Source organism: Meleagris gallopavo, chromosome Z (genome assembly GCF_000146605.3).
Source record: "Meleagris gallopavo isolate NT-WF06-2002-E0010 breed Aviagen turkey brand Nicholas breeding stock chromosome Z, Turkey_5.1, whole genome shotgun sequence".
NCBI lineage: Eukaryota > Metazoa > Chordata > Aves > Galliformes > Phasianidae > Meleagris > Meleagris gallopavo.
This window is the reverse complement of record NC_015041.2, coordinates 63,397,483-63,421,623: the sequence shown is the minus strand read 5'-3', so window position 1 is coordinate 63,421,623 and position 24,141 is coordinate 63,397,483. Positions and strand designations below refer to the sequence as shown.

Sequence of the window (24,141 nt, the reverse complement as noted above, 5' to 3'; positions counted from 1 at the left end):
AAAAAAAAAGAAAAAAAAAAAGAGAAAATTAGACTTCTGTAACGTTACCATGCCAAAATCTACCCTGTGGCTTTGAAGGGGGCAGACTTTATGATTAAAAGTTAGCCAGGCTTGGGAGGGTGAACCTTGCACACCCAACTAGACAGAGACACTGCTCTTTTTTGAGCATCCTCACATAGGGCATGATTTGGTGGAAAGAGTGCAAACCAAGGTAATCAGTCTGTTGCTAGCTCTGCTGAACAACAAACTAACTTGCCCACTTGGCAGAAAGAAGCATCATCTCATAAAGTAAACCCGAATATAGTGTGCAGATAGTAGTTTCACCACATTTAATTGGCAAGGTAGGAAAGACCAGTCATCTTTGAAGCACTTTATTTATGCTCACTGGCTTCAAGGTCTGTACTGCGACGTAAGGCTCACACTGCAGCCCTGCTGTGAATGACACTGGGGTGAGGGGGGAGGGCAGGGCCTTCTGTGCAGAGTTATCCCCATGGAGCCGTGAGTCTCTGCGTAAGCTCGGCTGCAACACTTGCACCATTATGTCACCCCAGAATTATTTGGAACGTTCTGGAGTACAGATACTGAGGTAACATCCCACTACTCTGATTAGTGTGGAGACTTGGACTATTCAGCCCCGGAATGGCCCTTTGGTTTGTTTTTCTGCAAGCATTGCGCTACAGAAACAGCCAACATTCAAATATGAATACTAAGAATGAAGGCAGATGCCCTGATCCTCAGCTTTACACCGTGGGAACACTCTCATAAAAACTGACACTCAACACACAGAAATCACCACTGCCAAAACACCTCGCTGTGTTTGCAACTGATCACCACTGCACTGTGAGCTACCGGACCCAGGAATGGAATCTTCAGCCTGCAAAGGCACTGCACAGCATGATGCCAGGGAGCTCAGAGCTCTCAGAACACTGACCAACCTATGATATCAAATCAGAGAGAGCACACACGCACGTTTTCTTCCATGCAGACTCCGACTGCACCACCCAACATGTCCCATCTTGCATGCAGCACTGCTTGTGTGACAGCCACTGCTGCACCTGGTGTTTGATCAGCATGCTTTTCAGTTAATTCATTGAAAAAAAGAAGTGCGAGCTCATCTGGCTGGCAAGAGTGTGTGCATTTGCATATCCTGAGAAAGGGGAAAGCAAAGTTTTAACAGCCATCATTACAGAGGCTGAAAAGCAGCAATTGTGCCAGCAGCATTAGTCTGCACAAGCTGCTTGTCCCTGCAAAACAATACTTCAGCATCAATTGGTAATTCATAACTTCTTTCTCAGACCCTGAATTACAGAACCATACAGTCTTTCAGATTTGCAAAAAAAAAAAAAACCCAACCACCAAAGCGCTGTTTTTCCCACATGCTCTCCAAGATATTCTTGCACCATGTCCAAATAGGCATGTTGAAGGTCTGCAAGAGTGACATCAAGTCACTGCCCACTGCACTGCAGATGCTGCACACCATGTGCTGCTAAAGATGAGACAGATTAAAAGCACACAGGGAAATAAAGATCAAAGCATAACTCTTAAATATTCTGTCAGTAAGGAGAACACCAGTATCTTACTCAGCATTTTAGGAGATATATGAGCAACATCTGCATTGATAAAACATGCAAGAAAAGTGAGATCAGAGAAGATTCTAAATAGATGAGACTGGAACACTAAGCAGCTGTAATACTGTTCTGGCAACTGAGAAGATATTGCGAACATAGGGGAATAAAGAGCAGGCAAGAACAATGTCTATGAAGGGTTACTGATTAATTACACAAATGTGATTTTTTTCTCTCATCAGGTTCAGTAATCAAAGGAACAAAAAGAAATGCTGTTACTGATTGCTCTGCATGCTTTTTATCCAAGAATGGCTTGGGCTGGAAGGAACCCCAAGTATCACCAAGTTCCAAGTTTCACTAGCCAACCCTTAGATCAAGTGCTGGATCAGGTTGCCCAGGGCCCCATCCAACTTGGCCTTGAACACCTCCAGGAATGGGGCATCCACAACCTCTCAGGGCAACCTACCCCAGCACCTCACCACCCTATCAGCAAAAACCTTCCCCCTGACATCTAAGTGCCCCCTCTTTTAGTTTAAAACTCCTTTGGTTTTAAAACTATCTTGTCCCATCAAAATCTACCTATGTAAAAATTTGATTTTCCTCCTGTTTATAATCTCCCCTTAAATGCTGGAAGGCTGCAATGAGGTTCCTCTGAAACCTTCTTTTCTCCATGCTGAACAAGCCCAGCTCCCTCAGCCTGTCTTTATAGTAGAGGTGCTGCAGCCCTCTGCTCATCTTTGTGGCTCCTCTGGACCCTCTCCAACAGCTCCCTGTCTTTCTTGTACTGGAGGCCCCATACCTGGACGCAGTGCTGCAGATGGGGCCTCACAAGAGCAGAGCAGAGGAGGACGATCACCTCCCTGTCCCTGCTGGCCACCCCTCTGCTGATGGAGCCCAGGACACCATTTGCCTTCTGAGCTGCAAGAGCACACTGCTGGCTCATGGTTAGTTTTCATTCCTAAGCTCTTCTCATCAGGGCAACTCCCAAGGACTTCTTCTCCCAGTCTGCATACAGAGCTGGGATTGCTTTGACCCAAGTACAAAACCTTATTGCTCTGCTTCATTTGTGACTCAGAGATATTTTAAAAATTGTAATGACCAGCATGCAGATACTAACACAGCACTCCATGAGGGTGGGAAACATACAGCGGGCAGCAGCACTGCCTTCTCTCCTGCTAAAGGCTTTCAATGGGATATTTCCACTAACCTGAAATTTTACTGAATTTGACATTGAAGTTATTGGCAAGTAATTACAGTGAATAATAATAATATGGCTTCCAAAAAACTTATCTTATGTTCTCTCTTGGAACACGAAGGAAAAAAAGAAAAAAAAAGAAAAACAAAAAGCCAAACAAATTGTATGCCTAAGAGTTCATGGCTATTTTAACTCCTGCCTGTTCCAGTTTTGCTTCAAGGAACATTATTTGTGAATACTTGTAGCAAGATTATCAGCCACAGCATAAATTGGAAGTTCTGGGATACTACATAACTTCCCCTTCCCCTTTTTTGTTTTCCCCAGGATTACCTGCTATTAAATTTCCCTGGTTCTTCTTCTCTAGCATGATGAAAGTCCAAGCTCAACTCTGCATCAATGCCAAGACCACAGTAATTGTTCATCTGTACAATCTGTAAAAATAAAATAAAATAAAATAAAAAAGGAAGAATTATTTGTCTTATTTCCTCAAGGCTTACGTTCCTAAATGCAGAGGTTCCAAAACTTCTCAACAAAAGGAAGATCTGTTGATGATTCTTCCAAGTTATTTGCATCTTGACAAATTTAGGAACATTTTCCAGAAAACAGCACTAAAAATAAAGCAGTTGTTTATATGTACTGTCATTATTTCCAAATTATTATGAATTTCAACACTTAATCTTAATTTCAAGAAATGAGTATAATAAGGCAGGCATAAAAATAAATGCAGAAATAAAGCCAACCCAGCTTCTCAAAGTGAAGAAGTTCTACGCAGCAACTACATATAAATTACTAAACACTGACACCACTATTATTTTTGGCAGCAACCTTATGCCACATGAGTTCAGAACTTGACTTCACCTATGCACCTTCAGCTGCATTTTAAACAGCTCCCTATGTAACAACCTCAAGGTTCTGCAGATCTCTGTTTTTCCTATCGATCCTTCCTTTGTATGCCAGCTCACTCCACAGCTGTTCTGTGCCAGCCCTTGATTCTCACACCTTTAGTCTTTAGGAAGCAGATCAGGAACACTCAGGGCAGATCCAACCCTTTCTCCACCGAATAAAGTACCCAGAACGCCGGCAGCTTAAGTTCTCCGACCGACACAACGCCTATGATTTTCCAGCAACTGGACAAAAATGTTAGACAAGGACTACCATTATTACAGTTTTCTTTCTTCTTTTTGCTCCCCCTTCTTCTACCCAATTTCTTGATTCTGTCAGGAAATAAAGAGAACCAGTATCCACAAAAGCTGTGAAGTCACCATTAACAATCAACACCTTTATTTTCCTAAGCAGAAACAAGAAATGCAAACCAAGGTTCAGGGCCTTTTCCTCCAAGAATATAAAACAGATGCAGCATACACAGACACACAAAGGCAGTACGATGACAGGAGGATTTACCTCCTCTGTATTTCTGTAACTTACAGTTGTGTTTTGAGCTGTAACAAGAAAGACCAAACTAGTATAATACGCAGCTTTTTGCTCAACACTCCAGTTTCACTAGTCTTATGGGAAGTGCTTGGCTTTCCTTACGTGAGAAATACATTTCTCAAATGCAAATGCAAAGCAAAAAGGCACGCCACTGACATGTAAATCTTTACGTTAATGTGCTATCAGATACTTTTTGCCAAGCAATAAAGAAAGGTGTTCTGTGACCAACCATCCCACCAGAACTGAAGAGCTGGATCAAGACGCAGCACTGTCTTCACTAAGAAACAGCTTAGCAAGGCCCAAGCACAGGTAAGTGAGCAATAGGAGATTAACCACGCTAATAACTGCATTCCCTGTGACTCTCAAGGGAACAAGCTTTTCTCAGAGTCAAACCCGAGCCAAACCTTGTCTCACCTTGGGGGGCTCAGGTTCTGCCACGCCATTCTCTGCACCTTCAGCAGGCTCTTCAGCATCCAAAAGAATAGTCCAGCGGTCCATCAGAACGTCGTCTGCTTCATCCACAGAAATCAAAATGGAGTAGGGGTCCTCCCCACTGTAGCCAGCTCCCCAGCGCAAAACTCGTCCTAAGTCATTACCTGGGCAACAACAAAAAGCCCCAAAATACGACAGCATTTTGTCAGTTAGCTGAAAGCACCAACAACTCCTTCAGCTCTGCTCTATACCTCAAATAACTGTAAAGTGCTCCAAGTAAGTCACGAAAGCAGCACAACCGGACTGAAAAGTTAGTCAACCACAAAACACACCCCAGCATTACGGCTGCCTGTGTGCTTTGTGTCACACAGATATACTGCTTCATTTGAAAAATGCAGTGGAAGAAACCGTTATCAAGACAGCACACAGCTGAGTCCACGAGCCCACAGTGCAGCAGTGGTTGTCAAGGGGAGAATATTTTGGCCTCTCCAAGTGCTATCCACTCAGACACAGCCAGAGCAAAAAAACAGCTCCTTCTCACTCAGGAAGCATCACCAACTGACAAGCAGATCCCCGGCATGCTATCTACAGCAGGCTACCGAGTCCTGGCATCCTCAGCAGCGGTTTGTCAGGCGGATAAATGAAGACAAACCTTCTGGAGGATGAGCAGGCACAAAGCCTCAGGCAGAGATCCAGCTGGATTTCCAGCTGCTGGACCAATGCAGAAGCTGCACGCAGACCAGTCAGCAGCGACATGCTGGGCCACTGAATGCCTCTCCCTGAACCACATCCCAGTTGGGTAACTTCTTCAGAGACAAAATGAAGGGAATATTTACTGAAGACTACATGCGTTTAACCTTGTGGCAGGCACACCTTCAGACTGGGTATGAGAGATCAGATCCACAGTGAACTAGAAAACAAGCTTTTAAAGAATGTGGGTCAGTATCTGCTGAACTCAAACCTGAATATTGCAAGAAAGTAATAGCTAATACAACCCTGAGCTACCTGGGAAGATATTTCTGCTGTCTGCCTCCAAGTCCATGTTCCTATGTTCATTATTTAGAGCTTACGCCTATGACAGTCCCTCTTCCCAGCAATTAGTGCTTCCAAACACAACACAGAAAAGCCACGGAGAATGAAGACAAGGTCTTCAGCATGTACTGAGCAGTCCCCAACCTAGCGCTTGTCCCAGTTCTCACCTGTTCCCAGGGGCAGGATGGCAACAGAAGGCTCTGAGCACACCAGCTTGTGCCTGATCTCCTCCAGTGCACCAAGAACCCAACCCACAGTGCCATCACCTCCGCACACCAGCACTCGGAAAGAGGGGACTTTGGAGAACGTATGAAACCTCCATTCAGAAACAAAGCGAAGGGGAAAAGAAGCATTACAATGCAGCACAAAAAAGGCAGTCTCCACCTACGTTATTTAACGTAACCCATTATAGCTGAATTCTTAAAAAAGAGTGAAAACCACACTCTCCTATGACTTTTCGCAGCTGGAGAGCAACTGTTAATCTTTTCCTCACCAAATAGGTCAAATTGTTCATAGTTTCCATCTGAACATCTTAAATCTTTGTAGAGGTTTTGAATTTTTTTTTACTTAGTCATTCCTAAGCTGCCAAGTGTGGAATGTTGATAGGACTTTTTGTTCGTAGTACTATTTTGTTTGTTCTCACTCTTTTTGGCCTTTCATCCTACACAACAGGTCTGCAAAATAATTTCTACTTACATCTCACAGCAAGCAGTAAGCAAGTAGAAGCATTCTGCTGTACATCTACAGAAATACTTCGTGGGTAAAGCAAAATGAACTAACTACCACAGCTGCAGTCTCAACTACACTAGAAACACAACAAACCTACAAAACTCAGCCCAAAAAGTTTGTGCAACTTGTTTAACTTGCTTCCTGCATAAGCCACATTTCTCTCTTGAACGCCTTTGTTTTGAAGGTTGAGTCATAAGAGTTCTTTGTTAAAAACTGCACTGCATAACGAGGCTACTCCAAGTAGGCTGCAATCATTGCTGTCAGTTTTATGAAGTGTTAACAAAATGGTGCTGATTAAATCTAGTAATCAGTTACTGCCTCCCTGCAATCACATTACATTCTGTACCTCAGACTGGGAAACGCTGCAGCTGTGATTGGGCAGGCCCGTTAATTCTGCAACTGTGGCCAACTTTCAGGAGTCAAAATAGAAAATTTTATTATACTTCCCTGTTTGTTTCCACGGCATGTTAGAGGAAATAAAAGCAAAAATGAGCATTTTTGTAAGGCAACATGACATTTTTCTTTCTATTTATAAAATATTATTGTTTTCAGTGATAAGTGTGTATTTGCATTAATTGTAAAGGACATGTGACTTTCCTAGGACTGGGATTTGTTAGACTTGATGAAAGTACATACATCAGGAACTAATCTGTTCTCTATACAGAAAAGGAAAGTCTGTTTAAATACCAGTAAGAACCAGTCTGATTCTCTACTTTGTCGTCCAGGCGAAGAACGGACACAATTAATATCCTTGTAAGAACAGAATCTGATTTGCCTTAAGAAAAAACATCACAAAACAAAGTCACATCAATAACTAGAAAAAATATTACAACATACCCAGGCAAAGGACCACCATTGGTAAGCTCAAAGACCTGATGTGGATTCAGCAGCTTTCTGAAGCAGTACAGCAGATCCCGACCTTTCAGACCACCGCTTTTTGGATTCACAAATACAAGAAGCGGCCAGCAGTTCTGTGGGATCTTGGAAGCCTGAATGAAGAAAAGAAAGGATTAGCCAAAACTGCGACCAGGAAGGAAGATTACTACTGCATCTCAAAAGTATTTCCTAATAATTCCTTGATGCTTAGTAAAAAAAAAAAAATCCAAATTCAATACGAAAAAAAAAAAGGACTCAACACCTAGACAATTATCAAGGCTAGCTACTGATTTTGTCTTTCTGGAAGAACATTTCCTTAATCCACTCCAGCTACGCCCAAACTGTCAGTCTGGCCTAACGTTAACATGAAGGTATCACCAACAGCCTTTCTTCCATACCTTCAGTAAAAAGTGCGTGAGAAAGAACAGTGTGAAGGATAGGGTCATTTCTAGCGGTGCTTATTGACGGGCTAAGGCACAAAGCAGAACACAAGTAGTTCCACTGGAACACGAGGGAAAAATGAAAACTTCTTTACTGTGAAGATAACAGAGCACTGGAACCGGATGCCTAAAGAGACTGTGCAGTCGTCTTCTCTAAAGATACCCAAAAACCCACCTGAATGCTTTCCTGTGCAACCTACTGTAGGAAACCTGCTTCAGCAGTGGGGTTGAACTAGGTGATCTCAGGATGTCCATAGCATTCTGTGGTGCCATCCTTACACCACTGTGGATGTCTGCTGAAGGGCTCTGCAGGTACAGAAGTGCTGTGAGCATTCTGATGCCTTTCCAGGAGCCACGCTGAGCTCAGTGCCTGCAAGCAGCAGGTGGGGATTTAATGAGACAGCCAATCCACTGCATGGGGATGATGGGGAGAAATATCCCCTCAGGACTGGTCTTCAAACATCCCATCGTCCATGATTTATAAATGACTCTAGAAAGACCAGGAAGCATGAAGGCATCTTTTATGCAACCTGTCACAGTGAACAAGTAAACCAAACTGTGAGGTGGGTATACATTAGAAGTCCATCAGGCGTTTCAGCAAGTGTGCTCTGAAACAGAAATGTCTGCCACAGTCCTTAAGTCGTGGTAATTTGTATTTACAAACTGGACAGCATTCAGGGAACACTAATTTGTCACACAGCTGACAGGACGGACCCCAGAAAAAACAATGGTAAAGAGAAGTCAATTTAGACATGAATGATTCAGGGGGCAGTGAAGAAGCAGCTTGCAGACACGTGAGGAGATCTGAACAGTACAGAGGGAGGAGAGAGCACACAGATAGTGTCGGAGCTGCTGTGCATGCTAACTACCAGGACTGTGAGCTGACCCTCAAGCTGCAGAAATGAGGCCGCTTTACCAAGTAAAAGTGGGGAAGGAAACTGGCATCCACTGCTGAAATAGCCATGTTACTGCTGCGCGTGAGCCAGCTCAGACGCTGGAAAGCAAACAGTATTTTGGGGTTTGAATATTGACTTAAGAAATTTCCTCAAGTTTTGTGGAGGAGCCAGGCACTAACCCTCTGCCAGATGCATTAAGATATTGCAGCTGCATAAAAATCTGCCTCCTCTGCATCTCTGCTTGCACGAGAAGTATCCTCTGCCATCAGCTGCGACTGCTAGGCACAAAGAGAAAAGAGAAGTGTAATACCAAGCAACTGAGAAGGCTGACAGAGGTGAAACACCTTTCTTCTCTTGCCCCCTCCTTCCTCTTGCTTTACTTTTGGCCAAAAAGAGACATTCTTGGTCTCAGACATGACTGTTCTGTGGGGGCAGAGAGTCAGGAGAGCCCAGAACATTTCTGAGCTGCTGGTGGAACAAGAGTGGTGAGACAACCACCCTCATCCATACTGTGAAGAATGAGTCCAAATGGGCCTCACCTGCGTGCTCAGGCTCACTGGAAAAGGAAAGGCACTCACCGAAGCCCAGTGAACAAAAACTGTAATACGCTGATGTCTGCTAAGTATACGGAAAGGACACTTGCAGCCAGTACAGGAAATCTAAACAAAACACTGTGTGCCGCTGCTGCAAAAAGGGAGCACTTCTTGCACTGCAAGGTCAGCAGCTCAAGGATCCTCACATCCAAGGAGAGGGGTGGATTTCCTCCCCTCAAGCCACCACAGGTATTATACAAACAGTAAACAAAGGTCGGCTTTTCAGTCAAGGCCTTTCTGTGGCTCTATCAGCCGCGTCCCACTATGAAGGCTCGTCTGAGAATTCTGCCAGCAGGGAAAGGCAGAGTGCTGCTGAACGGAAAAGTTGTTTTTCTCTCTTCAAACCTTTTTTACTTCCTAAATTTGAAAATTTCACCTCCAGTCTTTTTAGCTTTCTGAACAGGCTATGTGGAACGTCTGGTGTGGTCCAGGACCCAGACACCTGTGGTGTGCAACAAATCGATGGGTGGGAGGAAGAAGGAAGAAATGAAATAATACTCAGCTGCAAAGTAAACAAAGACTTTTACAGTGAAAGAATCAGAGAACAGAAACCAGCCCAAAACATCCAACACCTTGCTAGAAGATGGACAAGAGCACTTGATTACCTTCTCTTTCTCAGGAAAGTAATTTTTAAAAATCCTGGTTGTGGACATTTAGAAGAGACACCGTAAGCACGTGTCTTGTACTACTTGCTTCTACAGACAAAATCCACACACCTGGTCCAAAAGCAAGCAACTACAACCATTCACAGAGAACCTGGGGGACTGTGCTGAGACGTGGTAAATCCCAACACGTCCAAAAGCACAGCTGCGTTCTGGAAAGTCGTGTGAGATCTTACTCAAGCCCACATAACGTTGCAAATATGTATTTACAGTTTCCACAAAACTGCCATCTAAATTTCGTATTTTTCAAGTGTCAATACTGTACAAGAAAAAATTAAAAAAGGGCAACATCTATGCCGACCGCTAAAAGTCACAAGCAGCAGCAAAGAGTGCCTGGAGCAAACAAGGTATCTGCACGCAGCAGAAACTGAAGAGTCCTACCGCACAAACACAACCCCCTTCAAATATCTTACAGTGTAAACCCCCACTTACAACCATTCAGGACTGAAAGTGGGATGCAGACTGAACAACGTATCCTAGCAAGGGCAGAAGCCCTCTCAATGTTACCCTTACGTTTAACTCGCTTCTCACCACTGCTTGCGGTTGAATGGCTAAGGGGAGCTGCTAAATCCCTCTGAAGGACCAACTTGTAAGAAAATAGCTTTTCCGTAGGTTAGGAGTCCCAGAACAAATTCCAGGCTTGCACAGAAGAGCAGAGCCGCCGCAGCGGTGGCTGAAAGGCACAGGCCCCAAGGAGAGCTGCGCTCTGCTCCCCGTGCAGCAGTGCGGGATGCTCCGAGCTGGGGATGTGTGACTGACTGCTGAGCCGTGTTTCTCAGAGGCCGCTAGCAGGCGGCGTGTGAGTGGGGCACGCTGCAAGTTACTGCACTCTGCTTGACTTGTCAGCATCTGCACAACGCAGCTTCAGGCTCCAGCAAGATATTTACTACTCATGCTCTGCTGCACACACTGTGCACATATCACACCACAGCAGGGAACAAGGCGTTCTGTACCCCAGGCCTGCCAGCCCAAGGCCTACCTCCCAGGCTGCTCCCAGGAGCTATGGAGGTCACTCAGCAATGCAAAAACCAAACTTTCGCAAGAAGGCTGCCTGCAGCACCTCCCACATGCAAGGACTCCTGCTTCCATTCCCTAACGCCAGACCGCTCCAGAAAGGAGGCCCTGAACCCACAGCTGTAAGCAAGGTGTCAGTGCCACCAGGACAGCAGCTGTGCCGCGCTGCAGCACCTCCAGCAGCTGCTTCTTATCGTGGAGGAAACCAGAAGGTGGGAAGTCCTTGCAGGGCTGTGGCCAACAGGGTGATTAACAGCTGCTGGCAGATGTGACAATACCATGGAAGACCTGGGCTGGCTTGTTAGTAGGTGCACCAAAACCAGTGTGAGTACAGCTTGTACTGGGGATATCGCAGACCAGCAAAGCACAGCGCAGATGCTCAAATGCTCCTTTACTTTTGTGTTTTTACTGAATTTCAAGAAGAGCAGAGCATAGCTCATTTGTCTGAAGTTGTAGTTTGGAAAAGTCACTCAGTAACCAAAACACCGTGGCCTTTCATTTACTACCAATTCTCCTTCTAAGACTACAAATCAGAACTTCATCCCCAGTTTCCTGGTACTTCATTCACAAGACGAACGACAGAGCATATATCCTATTACTCAATTCTCGTAGAAGTATTTCCTGTTGCTGCATTCAAATGATTGCATATACATACAGTACAAACCAGGCCTGGAAAGGACCTCAGCAGCTCATCCAGCTCAACTGCTAAAAGAGCAGAATCGACAATCACTCTTTGCTTTACCCCAGCTAATTAGCAAACAGCAACAGCTGTGTGGCCTAAGCACAGATGGATGGCACTTGAAATGTTAATCATCTTTACTCTTGGCTCATTTTTAGCGAGAACACAAAACAAGAGTGCTGCTCCAAAAGTAATGCTTCCTATTTTATTACTTTAGCCCACAACAGAGGCAGATGTTAGTGGTATGGCAGCAGAGGCTACATATTCCCTCTAAATTTTGTTATCGTGACAGATAACAGCAGCAGGGAACAGTGATCTGGAAGACAAGCCATATTCTGGACAGCCATGTACAACTCATTCCATGAAATGAAAAGCATTTCAATTAGCTCATCCAAGCAAATTGGTGGGTTACGACCATGGAACTGTGCAAAAAACTGAGCAACAGTGTGGCAGCATGAGTAATATCTCAGAGTTTTTGGCAAGTGAGTCCCACAGTGCTCACAGAGGAACGGAAGAACATCATATGCAAGTTTGTCACAACCTACTGAATGAATGCAAGTTGAAGGTGACATTTTCCTAGATCACTTCTTTATCAGTGACAATAACTGGTGTCACCTCCAAGAGCCAGAGTCAAAACAGCAGTCCATGGAGTGGTGACACATGAATTCCCCATCAAAGAGAAAGTTTTAGATGGAGCCCTCAGCAGGTAAAGTGATGTGCGATGTGTCTGGGATAGCAAAGGGGTGATCTAACTGAGATGAAGGGCTGAACTTCCAGAGTCAAGCTGCAGAAAAATACAATTTTTCTCTTGCAACCCACTAATACCAGGCCCCATAGCAGTATGAGGTACATTGCCAATCATGGTGGGACTGTCCTGCTACACCCACTGCATAGTCTGGATTTGGCAACTTCTGACTTCCATCTGTTTGGGCTGATGCAAATATGGTTTGCATGGGCAACATCTTCCTAGCAAGAACACTGTCACAGCAGCTATGGAATTGATGAAGGGAGGGTCAGCTCCATTGGTGCAGATTTTTATGAGCACAGCATTCAGGCTCTGGTTCATCACTGGCAAAAATGAACAGCAAATAATGGTGACTATGATGAAAAACAGTGTTTCGTGTCTGAGAATTTTCTCTATGAAATGATGTGCTCCTTGTATCTAGTTGTAGCATCCATGAAAATACATAGCAGGCATTACTTTAGGAGTGAGCTATGCGTAAGCAGTACATGCTCAAATAGAAAGGAAATGTACAGGTACACGTACAGCCCTTCTCTTCTTCTTTCATATTAGAAATTCATCCACGCAGTCCCCTCAAACAGGTTTTCTTAGAAATAACTTGTATCAAATAAATGATAGCACTATCCATGTTTTCACTTCGACATATCCAATGTCAGAAATCCAGACACGCAATCAACAGAGTAGATAAATTCAACTTCACACACTATACACCGCATCTAGGCTTGTCTCTGTGCTTCACTCTTTCTGTTCTGCTCCTGGTAACAAGAAGAGTTGAAACCTACTTAGAAGTAAGATTTGTTTCTAACTATCTCACAAAACCTAACACCCATATAATCACAAGGGTTTCTCTTCTTTTGGAAGAGGTGTAGTATGTAATATTGCCAGCTAAATGTAAGCACTGCCGCTAGCATTTACTTAAATAAAAAAATTAGCCACCAGACAAGCACAGGAGTCTTAATATAGTAGGCCTGCAAGTATGCAGCTACCAGCCTTGCTATTGCACTTGAGATCCTCCCACCTGAAGCTATGTCAGCCCCCACTGCTGTGAAGTTTTCATCCTTTCGTGAAGTTTTAAAGAAGTCAAAATAAGACTTTCAGTTCTTTTGCCATAGTACAACTCCAGAAAGACAGTAACTGCAAGATGCTCAGCAGAAAGCAATCAGGGCTACACTGACTTCTGGACAGAACCTACGTTACCTGGGTTCAAAATGACTTTGCTCAGTGAACCATTTCCCTCTCTCTATCCTGAATCTGCTTCATTGATACAAAGCCTATTAGGAAACCACGTGACTCATAGTAAAGTGGGCTGTAAACACAAAAACATACGGAAATCAAATGTGAATCTATGGAAGGGCTCCTGCACAAACTCTAACCTCTGCACGAGGTGCAAATTTTCTTTTAGAAAGAGGGTTTTTTTTTTAAACTGCTACGGAATTAAGCTAAAACTATGCCCACCTTTTTGATGTTTGAAATAAATACAAGAAAAATGAAAATTCTGTTTTTCTTCCCTTTGCAGTTCTGTACTTATGCTCACAGTTCTTCACAATTCAACAGCAGGACAAGTGACTTAAGTAACAGAAATGTATCAGATGCATGAAGTACAAACTCTCCAGTATTATCCCACATCCCACCGGTCCTCCCTTGAAAAGCAGACACTTTTACTCACTTCCACAAAAAGAAAGTGTGAAGGTAGCATTTTTAGTTTGGACACAAGTTGTAAGTTCTGACACATCTCTTACCATAACTTCTGGAATCACCACAGCGTTCAGAGGCTTGTCATTGACAGTTGTATCCTTAACTAGCATGTATATTCTTTCAGCTTCAGAAAAACATGAAATTTCGAGTACAACAGCTCCTGTAAAGACATGTTTGGGCTTTTTGTATTTCTTATTATTAGAAAATCAACAGTGTTGAATCACAGCAGACGTTTACTTAGGATATTTTTCAGTACAAGTTACTCTATAACACTTCTGGTTGTTAGTTATCACTGAGATGTGCTTTCTGTTTTGTTTCTGAAGCTTTCCTTCCTATCTCCAAACACATGCCAGATTTTTAACAAGCAGCAGTTTGAGGACATAAAGAATTTCAACACAGAACTGATACACATTTGAAGACTTCCTCTGTGGTTTAGGAGTACCACCTGTTTCCATACATGTCACTACTTAGCAGCCTGCTTTCAAGCTGTAGAAGTGACAAAACCATCAGATTTCATTTGCTATCCATTTAGAAAAATATGGCAGTACCATTCACCGACAAGATCTCAACAGGAATTATCAGAAGCAAAGATCTAATCTGAGAATCATTTTAAAGCTTTAGGAAGTTAGGTCTTCCACTGGACAAAGAAAAGCAAATGAAAATAAAATACTGGCACGTTAGTTCAAAGTAAGATACTCAGTGAGAGTTTAAAGACATGGCAGGACAAAATCAAAGACATAATGGACTGCATATGAAATGTAAGATAGCAACAAAATTGGCTGCTATGACAACCAAAAATGAAAGTTAGAAAGCATCAGAAAAAAAAAAAACATTCAGAAAGTGAAAAAAACTCACTGTGTTTAGAGCAATAGAATACACACTGGCAGTAACATCAGAAAAAAACGCATGCAGGCAGGTAGACTTGGTTAAATGGAGCAGTGAGATGGGCTCTACTAGAAAGAAAACTATATTCACAGATACAAAGAGAAGACACAGATGCTCTTCCTAATGAGAAGCCAGTATTTACTAACTATGTGGAGACAGCAAAGGAAGCAGAAGTCAGCCTTCAAAACGACCCTACAGACAGATCCAGTGAACAGGTATTCGGAAGGTACGCCTCCCGGAGCACATGGACAGCAAGACCTGAAAGTTCAGAAAAGAAACTGCACGCTTTTCTTTGTGAGCTGCACCAGATGCTGACCCACACCTGACTGCTGCAGTAATGCTGCACAGAGGCAGCGCCTCAGCAGCTCTCAGCAGCCCTGCCACTTCTCAGTCAGGTAACGTTCGTAAAGCAAAAGCAAAGCAGCAGCTCAGAGAAGCCTGCTTTAAGGAAGAACTGCTGATTCTCTTCAGATTTCAGTATTACGCTGAACTGTGATCTGTGTCAAACTGACCCACCAAGCTAAAGAGCAGCAGCAATTTTAGCGTTTCAAAGACAGAATGAGGAGAAAGCACTCAGAAGTGCTTTAGGAGCACTGCTCAGCTCCAGTGTGACTTCCAACCTCATTTTTATGACAGATTACTACCGCTTTCTGGTGCAGGTGGCATGCAGCCAACCTTCTATTCATAAGGCAACATTTATCCCCTGCTTTTCATAAATATAATGTGTTAGATTTTATCTGCGGGGCTTTTTGCTTATGAAGTATGAGTAAAGTACTCTGAGCTTGAAACCTCTACTGTAAGACTGCAGTTTTGAAAACAGACTTTGTTTGCAATACTTAAAATCTTAATGCTTACCTTGTGCTTGATAAACATGACTCACAGATACTACATTTGCTGCAAAGGGCAAAAATATAAACACATAAAACCTCGGGTACATTTAGAGTAAATATTTAAAATATTTTAAAAAGTTACACAAATACAATATAAATAAATATTAAAAGTTATACAAATACGTAGGGAATCTCCAGCTAACACTTTCCCTCTGCTAAGTTTACTTTACAACTTAGAAAAGCTAAACTGATTTTCATAAAAGATTGGTATGTATTATCCCAGGCACTTAGTTTAATTCCTCTTGAAGTTACATAAAAAGATTGGTAAAAATGCTTCTTCTCCTGAAACAAGAAGCTTGATACCTTCCTGATACGTGGTTGACAGAGTAAAATTAATTGCACTGCTTTGGAAAGGGAAAACAAATTCTTTTCACTGAGTGCTGTATGTACACACACAGAGCTCACATTTCTCTGTGACCAGGAACAAAGGGCATGGAGAATATGGAGGACAGCTTATGCAAAAAAATCAGTCGTTAATACAGGCAAGGAACATTTACACATGAAGAATTAAACTGCGCTGCTGTAATTTGCAAAGTGTAAGGTATATTTGGTTAACTTCCAAAAAGTGGTATTTTCACTAAAAAACTGGTACGGTCACATATAACTCAAGTAATGTAGCAATCATCCATTGAATGATGAGCTGTCAAATCTTTTGTGCAGCCATCAGCATGCTAATGTAAGTACAAAAGCTCCCAACAGGGTAGCTGGTAGACAGACTTTTCGTAACAGATCACAAGATACAAAGAAGAACATAAGGAGCAACAGACACTACTTTATAAAAAAGCTTTGTATAGAAAGGTGAGCAGATCTCAGATCACACCTGTTTACTTACTTTTGATAGCTAATTCATTCTTGAGAATATTCATGTACTCTTCAGGGGAAAGCTGAGGTGGAAGCCCACCAACAAACATATTTACTTGTACACTGGATTTACTATTTTCCACTATGTAAAACCTTGTTTGATTCATCTGACGTATTGAAATCTGCAAAAGCAAAAAAATATGTATACAAATGACATGAAATTTTGTGAGAAGGTAACAAAATTCCAGATTCTTCTGCTCTTAGTGACTACATCCTCTACAGATGGATCATAAATAGCAACAAACTGTAGTCCAAGTGCTTGGCTTCTCTACAGATGAGCCATCTGGGACAGTAACTCAGCACTTATTTTTCTTCTGTAAGAAAGGGGACACCCCAACTGCTATAAAAGAGAGATCTTACTTCTCTTTCAGATATACCTTTCTTATGTCTTCGAGTCTGTTTAGAATCAGCTCCTGATTGTCCAACACCATGCGCTGAACTAGAGACAGAAAGAACATCAATCAATGTCTGCAAGCAGTGTATGTTAATATCAGGCTCAATTTAAACACACAAAAGCACCACCAAAATTTTAGGGACAAATCAGAACGCGGCGTACATCTAACACAAAGGGTAACGCAGACCTGAACCACTCCTTGTCCAAAGATGAACCACGGGGGTACTTGGCACAGTCTGAATTTGTTCACAGCTCTTAGACGCCTTTGTCTCTGAAGACACTCAAAAGACAAGTGATCCTCTGCTAAGAAGCCAACTGTTAGACACCGGAAGACCTTAAAACTACATTCCCTGACAACTAGCTAACAATTCCTGAGAACAACCAACTTCCATACTCTATTGAAACTCTGGGACAATTTCAACAACTTCCAACTGAAGCAAAGCTGTATCACAGGTGATTCTAAGACAAGCTGATGATGATATGATGATTTAAAACAGAGCACCGGAAACTAACCAAGATTCACAAGGCTACAATAACTTTATAGAACAATTAACTGAAAATGCCAAACAGAAAGTGAAGCTGTAGTTCGGTACTTGAATCACAGTGATATTTACTGAATAGACAGAATATATTTACACCACTTACAATCACAAAATCCTTAGAGTTGAACAAGACTTTTAAAGGTCCCCCAGTCCAACTCCCCTGCAGTGCTGCAGTGTACATCCACAGCTCAGTCAGGCGCTCAGAGCCCCATCCAGCCTGACTTCGAATGCCTCCAGTTATGGGCATTCACTACATCTCTGGGCAACCTGTGCCAGTGCTTCACCACACTCGCTGGAAAAAGCTTCTCCTTATACCCAAGACAAATCTCCTTTAGTTGGAAACCATTTCCCCCTGTCCTGCCACCACGACCCTTCTAAAGAGTCTGTTCCCTTCTTTCCTGCAGCTCCCCTTTAGCTACAGACAGGCTGCTCTCAGGTCACCTCGCAGCCGTTATTTCCCCATGCTGCGCAGCCCCAGCTCCCAGTCTGCCCTCACAGAGGACACGGGTCGTTTCTGTGGCCCTTCTCCGGACGTGCTCCAGCAGGTTCATCTCTCTCCCCACGCAGTGCGCCAGGTGAGCTCTCACCAGTGCAAAGCAGAGGGTCAGGATCTCCTCCCTCGCCCTGCTTCCCACTCTTCTTTTGATGCAGCCCAGGGCATGGTTGGCTTTCTGGGCTGGGAGGGCACGCTCCTGGACTCTCCATTGGCACGTCATTGCTTTGTTATTTATTTACTTCATTGGCTTTATTTCTCTCTCCATGACACCTTACAAATAAAGGAATGTAGCACAGATGCAAATCTGCATAATGTCTGCAAGATCACAGGCTTGTTGAGCAATGCTTATACTGCATATTTCGGTATTTCATAAGGCACACAGATACTCCTTGGACTGACCAAAAAAACCCGAAAAAAAAATGTCCCTTGAACTACCTCAGGACTTGAATTTGGTCTCACACGAGGGCAAGTGTCAAGACAAAAGAGAAGGAAGGGAGCCAAATGAACGTTACACATAATCTTTCCTATATAACTGCAGTTAGGACATTTATGTCAGTTAAAGTTAGCTTCCCAAAACAAAGTTCAAAATATTAACATCCATCAGAAAGCAGTAATTAATCTCTGCGTGATGATGAAGAAACAGGAGGGAACTGTATGCCCACAGGACAAGCATGACTGATAATAATCAACATCACTTCCAAACAAGCATTCCAACGTGATGGTGAAGTTCCATTTATGAAGGCAGGTATTTAACAAAATTAACTAACTGTGACTGTGTTAAAGTAAGTGCTTCGAGATCACTTACAGATGTGGCTTTGGTCTGTGCTCCTTCACTTACCTTGCTTACTGCCCATAAGCACTTCAACCAGTTTGAAATTCTGGAGGCACCCCGTCTGCCAAAAGATGGAGCATACAAACAACAGTTTCTAAACATGATACAGCTTTGGTTGATACTTACACATTATGTTATCCACAGCGCACACAAAGCATGGAAAATTAAACATTTTAAAATCAGTCTCAATTACAACCCATCCCTAAAAGAATCTTCTGATTCAGCAGTCTCTCGCACACATCGTCAAGCTGCTGCGTTCTTAACTACGTGGGCATTCTAACAGCCCTATCTAAAGAAACCCACAAGGCACTGCTAACATTACTTGTTCAGTGACCAGCAGCCCTGCTAGGTTATATCCACAGTGTCTTCCCAGAGCAAGCGTGCAGGACAAGGAATGAACCTGCTCTCTGAGAAGATCAGTCAGGCACCAGGCTTGGCAAAAGCAGGCTCCTCAGTCATCATCTCTTGGAGCACTCCATCAGCACTGATGGAAAGAATCTCTTCTTACGTGACATGTCTCTCCTCCAAACTTTACTGCCAGCACTGCAGGGAACACCTGATTGCCTCACAGCTAGAGAACAAAGGCCAGGAGTTCAATCATTTGCTGGATTATTGTGACCCTGAAATACACGACACTCAGAACTGAGCAAATCTTCGTTTTAGTACTTGGGACTCAGAGGATTAATGAACTTAGCTTGCATGCCATGGATCAAGATATTAAAAGTCTCGTCTATTACTCTTGATTTGCCAGAAATTTGATGACAGCTCTTTGGAGAGGATCTTCAGTGCATGCAAATTCTGGATATTAAAAAGTGTTTTCCTGTATGTACTTTCATATAGACAACAGAGAAAATCCTTTAAAAACTAATAGTATCAGAGAAAACTGCAAGTGCTACAGAGAGCTAAGTCTCTCACAGCTGCAAACTAGCTTCCCAAATACAGAAATCTGGAGACCTTTTCCAAGCCCAGTTATCACATCCGTTCAAGGCCAGGCTGGATGTGGCTCTGGGCAGCCTGGTCTGATGGTTGGTGACCCTGCACACAGCAGGGGGGTTGAAGCTCAGTGATCATTGTGGTCCTTTCCAACCCACGCCATTCTACGGTTCTGATTCCATCTTGTTCAACTTATGCTTTTGTCGAGCTAAAAAGAGGTTTCAGACAAAACTTTCCCAGTTCTGTTAGAGGGTCTGCAACACCTGAAGAAAACTATTACAGACAAATCCTAGAACCATCCTGTGATGCAAAGTAAGTACTGCCACCTGCTTCACTGCATGTACACAAAGACAGAGGTCTATCGCTATACCACCAGCTCCCAACAGCCAGCCATGTGCACGCCTCAAAGTGCCCTGTAAGCAACTACAGAAGATGACGGTTGCCCTCTGTGAGCATGGCTGTTCCCTGCAGCAAACGTGCTGATGGCTGGTGAGCTCACAAGCTGCTGAATGAAACGCTCACACTACAGATTCGTGTCTCCACAGCTGTGTGTTTGATTCAGACTGACAGTGCTCCGGCACACTTACAAGTTCTGCCAACATGTTTCATTACGGTTGTACTATCTCGGCACCAACCATAAAACAGGAAGGCTGGAAAGAGATCATGTTCTATGAAAACACGTGTCTTCAAGGGATACAAGGTGCATGTAACCACTTTCCGCTGAGGCTGGAAGGAATGCAGATGGTAAGCCTTATGTGTGCCATTCAGCCTTGAGTTTATTCTTTGCAGAATCAGGGACAAACACAACTATCTTAGCAATGATTGCTGAAATTCCCCAGCAAGATAAGCAATGTATTTATACAGAACTCTATCTTAAGTATTTAAAGACATATGCAGTCAGAAAAAGTGCACTGCATACAACAAAACTTGTGTTACAAGTAGATTTGTTTGACTGGGGAAGATTGACGTTAACTTTCAGTACAGAGCAACTAGGTCCACCACTGAAAGACTGAAAGATCCACAGAGGATTGCCCAGAAAGCATTAACAATATCAACATTAACAGCCAATGGAGCAATAAAAATCCTTCTGTGAGGAAAACGCGTACAGCCCACCTGAAGTCACCCAGGTGACATAGAGACATGTTTATTATCTTGTATTTACCTGCCTTCCAAGTAATGGGAGCACTTCTTTGATCACAGTCTGTGTAGTGGTATCCTTATTTACTCGAAGGGAAATGTATGCCATTCCCTCCCTGGAAAGAAAAAAGCAATGCTTACACTTCTCAGGACAATAATTTCACCTAATTGCACACCCTTTAACTAAATGGCAAATTTACTAGGAGTTAGGAAGAGATTTGTTTTAAATGAAGATGTTCTTTCAGTCAAATTCAGTATTGGCCACATCAGACTTGCAAACACTTTAACCAGTCTTTAAAATTGTAGCACTGCAAACGGATCTGTTCCTATACACAGAACTAAATGAAGGTCCCAGGTGAAGTTTGGCAATGTAGTTGCAGTGTTAAAACGAGGAAATGTTTACATTTTATTTCACTGCTTTTAAGAAACGAATAGGTCATCGGCTAGTCTTCACTGCTAAAAATGCTTAAAATGTACAGTGTCAGAGGTAAATGGAACAGACATTTTGCCTTTAATTTTTCCTCCTACTCTCACATCAGAAGTTGTACTAAATTCTTTGTAATTAACACTTCTTACAGATGAACATCAAGCTGTCAAACAATGGGTATCTGTCCTCATTTGTCTGCAGATGCACTTAAGGTAAAGTTCCATTGCTTTGGTGAAATGCACAGTAACAGAACTGAGCATAACTGTGCATCTAAAAGAACCCATCAGCAGGTCTTCATGCCCTGAAATGAATAATGCGTATACTTCTTTTTCAGAAAAGTAAGCAAGAGAATCCTTCAGTACAAAAGAAAACACTACACTGTCTGTTACACAAATGAGATCTCGATGACTGAAACTTGCTGTACAACTACAGAGGACAAACGTAGCTAAGGAAGGCACTTCATAGTAATAAACACTCACCACAGCCAGGCAGGATAAATTCTGATCACCTCCTCATCCTTTGGTTTGGCTCTAATAATCCAGGCTTCAGGAACAGACTCTCGGAATACTGAGCCCAAGTTGCTGTCCTCTGCAGCATCATTCCTGTTGATAATGTCATCAGACAGCAGTGCCTGCTGCGAAAAGGTCTGCAGCTCATACTCCTGCTGGTCGTCATTTATATAGTATGCTCTCAAAGCAGCTTCCTACAGCACAGAAAGATAAATTATCATGTCCATGAAATGGCACAGTAATACTCATATAGTCACTGACTTTCATGAACACCCTGTTTGCAGAATCAACCTTTACAACGTGTTTTAAGCACAGAACAATAGGGAAAAACAACAACAAAGTTTTGAAAACAAATTTTCGTGGGAGAAATCAAAAGAAAAACTGAGTTACCAGAGGGAAAGAACCAGTGGAAAGCACTGACCTGAGCACAGTACTTTTCTCAAGTGGCAGTCACTCAAACTCCACGCTTAAAAGCAAAATTCAGCACCAATAAGCTGATGTGCAGTGCAGGCAAAATTTACTCCACAAGTAAGATGGCAAGTTACACTTGATTTTGCACACCTACTCTGCAGTGAACACAGCCCAGTAAGTCCTTTAGGAAAACTGGCAGTAATCTGATCTAGAATTATATGCATCAGCCTGACAAAATGTGCTTAAAAGTAACAATCCTAAATAAAAGTGCTTTCAGTCTGCTGTGAAATTTTCAGTGGAGGCTATTGATATATAGAATGCTAAAAGTGATTTTCAAAACTCCCACTGATTTTAAGCACACTATCAAGATAACAGTTCTGAGGTAAAGTATTCTACAGACTCCCACGACAATTGATTTATGACTTGGGAGTCCTTATCATCCAATGGTGCAACTCCCCATACACCCCCTGGGCTACCCTCAGCACAGCATGGGATCTCTGCTTAGTTATAAATCAAGAACACATGGCTGAGTAGAGTCATCTTTCCACCCAATAAAGAACACTGAAACAGCTGGACAGTGGTCATTATGCAATCAATAATTCACTACTTTCACAATCAAGCAACAGATGTCGGTGTTGAAAGTGCAATGGTGGGTGGCTACGCAGCATCAACTTCAAACTATTAATGAAGACCTCCAAGCTACAGAAGAGGAATGAGATCTAAGGAGCTGATTATCTTGTACAGTGTATATATATCCTGAATACATTCAGCTCAATTAGTAAAATCAGACTTTGGTGTCATAAAAGGAAGGAGAAAGACTGCTTAACAAGTGATTTTCTGCTGCGTATGCTGTAGGATTCATTATGCAACAGACATCTAGACAACAGTATCTACAGATGTTTTACAACAATTACATGAAGAAATCAAATTACATTAAAATATTCTAGACCACTGAGAGATTTTGTTGCTAAGTTACGTTTGTACAATCGATAGCCTTTGAATATTGCAATACAGAAATTATTTGCTCCTTCGTGGCACTGCAGTATTGACCTTCACTGGGTATCTTACCACAACTTCTTCATTTTTTGCAATCCTTGGAACTGAAATCAGTCGAAATTGGTTGCGTTTCACTGCATCGCTCCCATCATATATCTTTAACGTTTGTTTACCTGAATGAAAACAATTATAGTATTTCAATAATGCACCCCTCAAATCACAAAGCTACCTGCACAGGAATCATACAATGGAACTATTCAAAACCAGCTTTTAACTCAATTGATTGCTTTTTCATCACAAGTTACGAGTCAGAACTTCTTCGTTCTGTCAATGTGCATTCAGAACAGGTGTACACTTATGGACAAAAAACAGAAGTATTTTAAGTAACAAAAAATTTATCGGGGTTTTGGTTATGAACCACAACACTTATCTCATCAGGTTTTCATTCTTACCATTCTTGACTGCCTTTGTTATTGACCAGCTCGACAATGTGAAAAACAACAGCAAACCATCACCTTCACTGCCACGTCAGACAGCATCCCTCTGAAGGAAGACTGAAACAGCTGCTCCAGGTGAGATGAGAAAGCAGAGGAACAGCACGAAAAGGAGAAGAAAGCTGAAGCAACTGAGAACCACAGCACTTGGCTGTGCTGCGTGTCACGGCAGCCTTATGGAGGCCCTGCTGAGAGCACGGAGTGCAGGCTGTCGGCAGATACCTCTGAAAGGGTGAAGCATTGAGGATTTCAGACTGATCTTTCCACAGAGCTGAGGTAGGACCCGCTCTGCCAAAGTCCACCGCAGGACCACATTTCTGTCTTATTTCAGCGAGTCTTTTGGAAGCAGCAGT

General features: G+C 42.7%; 1 protein-coding gene across 1 annotated transcript in view; it reads right to left on the bottom strand.

Moving 5' to 3' along the window:
* Positions 1 to 24,141, bottom strand: part of DGKQ (diacylglycerol kinase theta) — a 62,882-nt gene that overhangs the window by 11,659 nt on the left and 27,082 nt on the right. Inside the window, 12 exon segments of the mRNA XM_031557397.1 lie at positions 3,091 to 3,191; positions 4,606 to 4,787; positions 5,823 to 5,971; positions 7,222 to 7,373; positions 14,026 to 14,141; positions 15,722 to 15,760; positions 16,589 to 16,739; positions 16,995 to 17,056; positions 18,888 to 18,942; positions 20,977 to 21,067; positions 21,858 to 22,081; positions 23,367 to 23,467. Of these exon segments, the coding sequence (XP_031413257.1) occupies positions 3,091 to 3,191; positions 4,606 to 4,787; positions 5,823 to 5,971; positions 7,222 to 7,373; positions 14,026 to 14,141; positions 15,722 to 15,760; positions 16,589 to 16,739; positions 16,995 to 17,056; positions 18,888 to 18,942; positions 20,977 to 21,067; positions 21,858 to 22,081; positions 23,367 to 23,467 (1,423 nt within the window).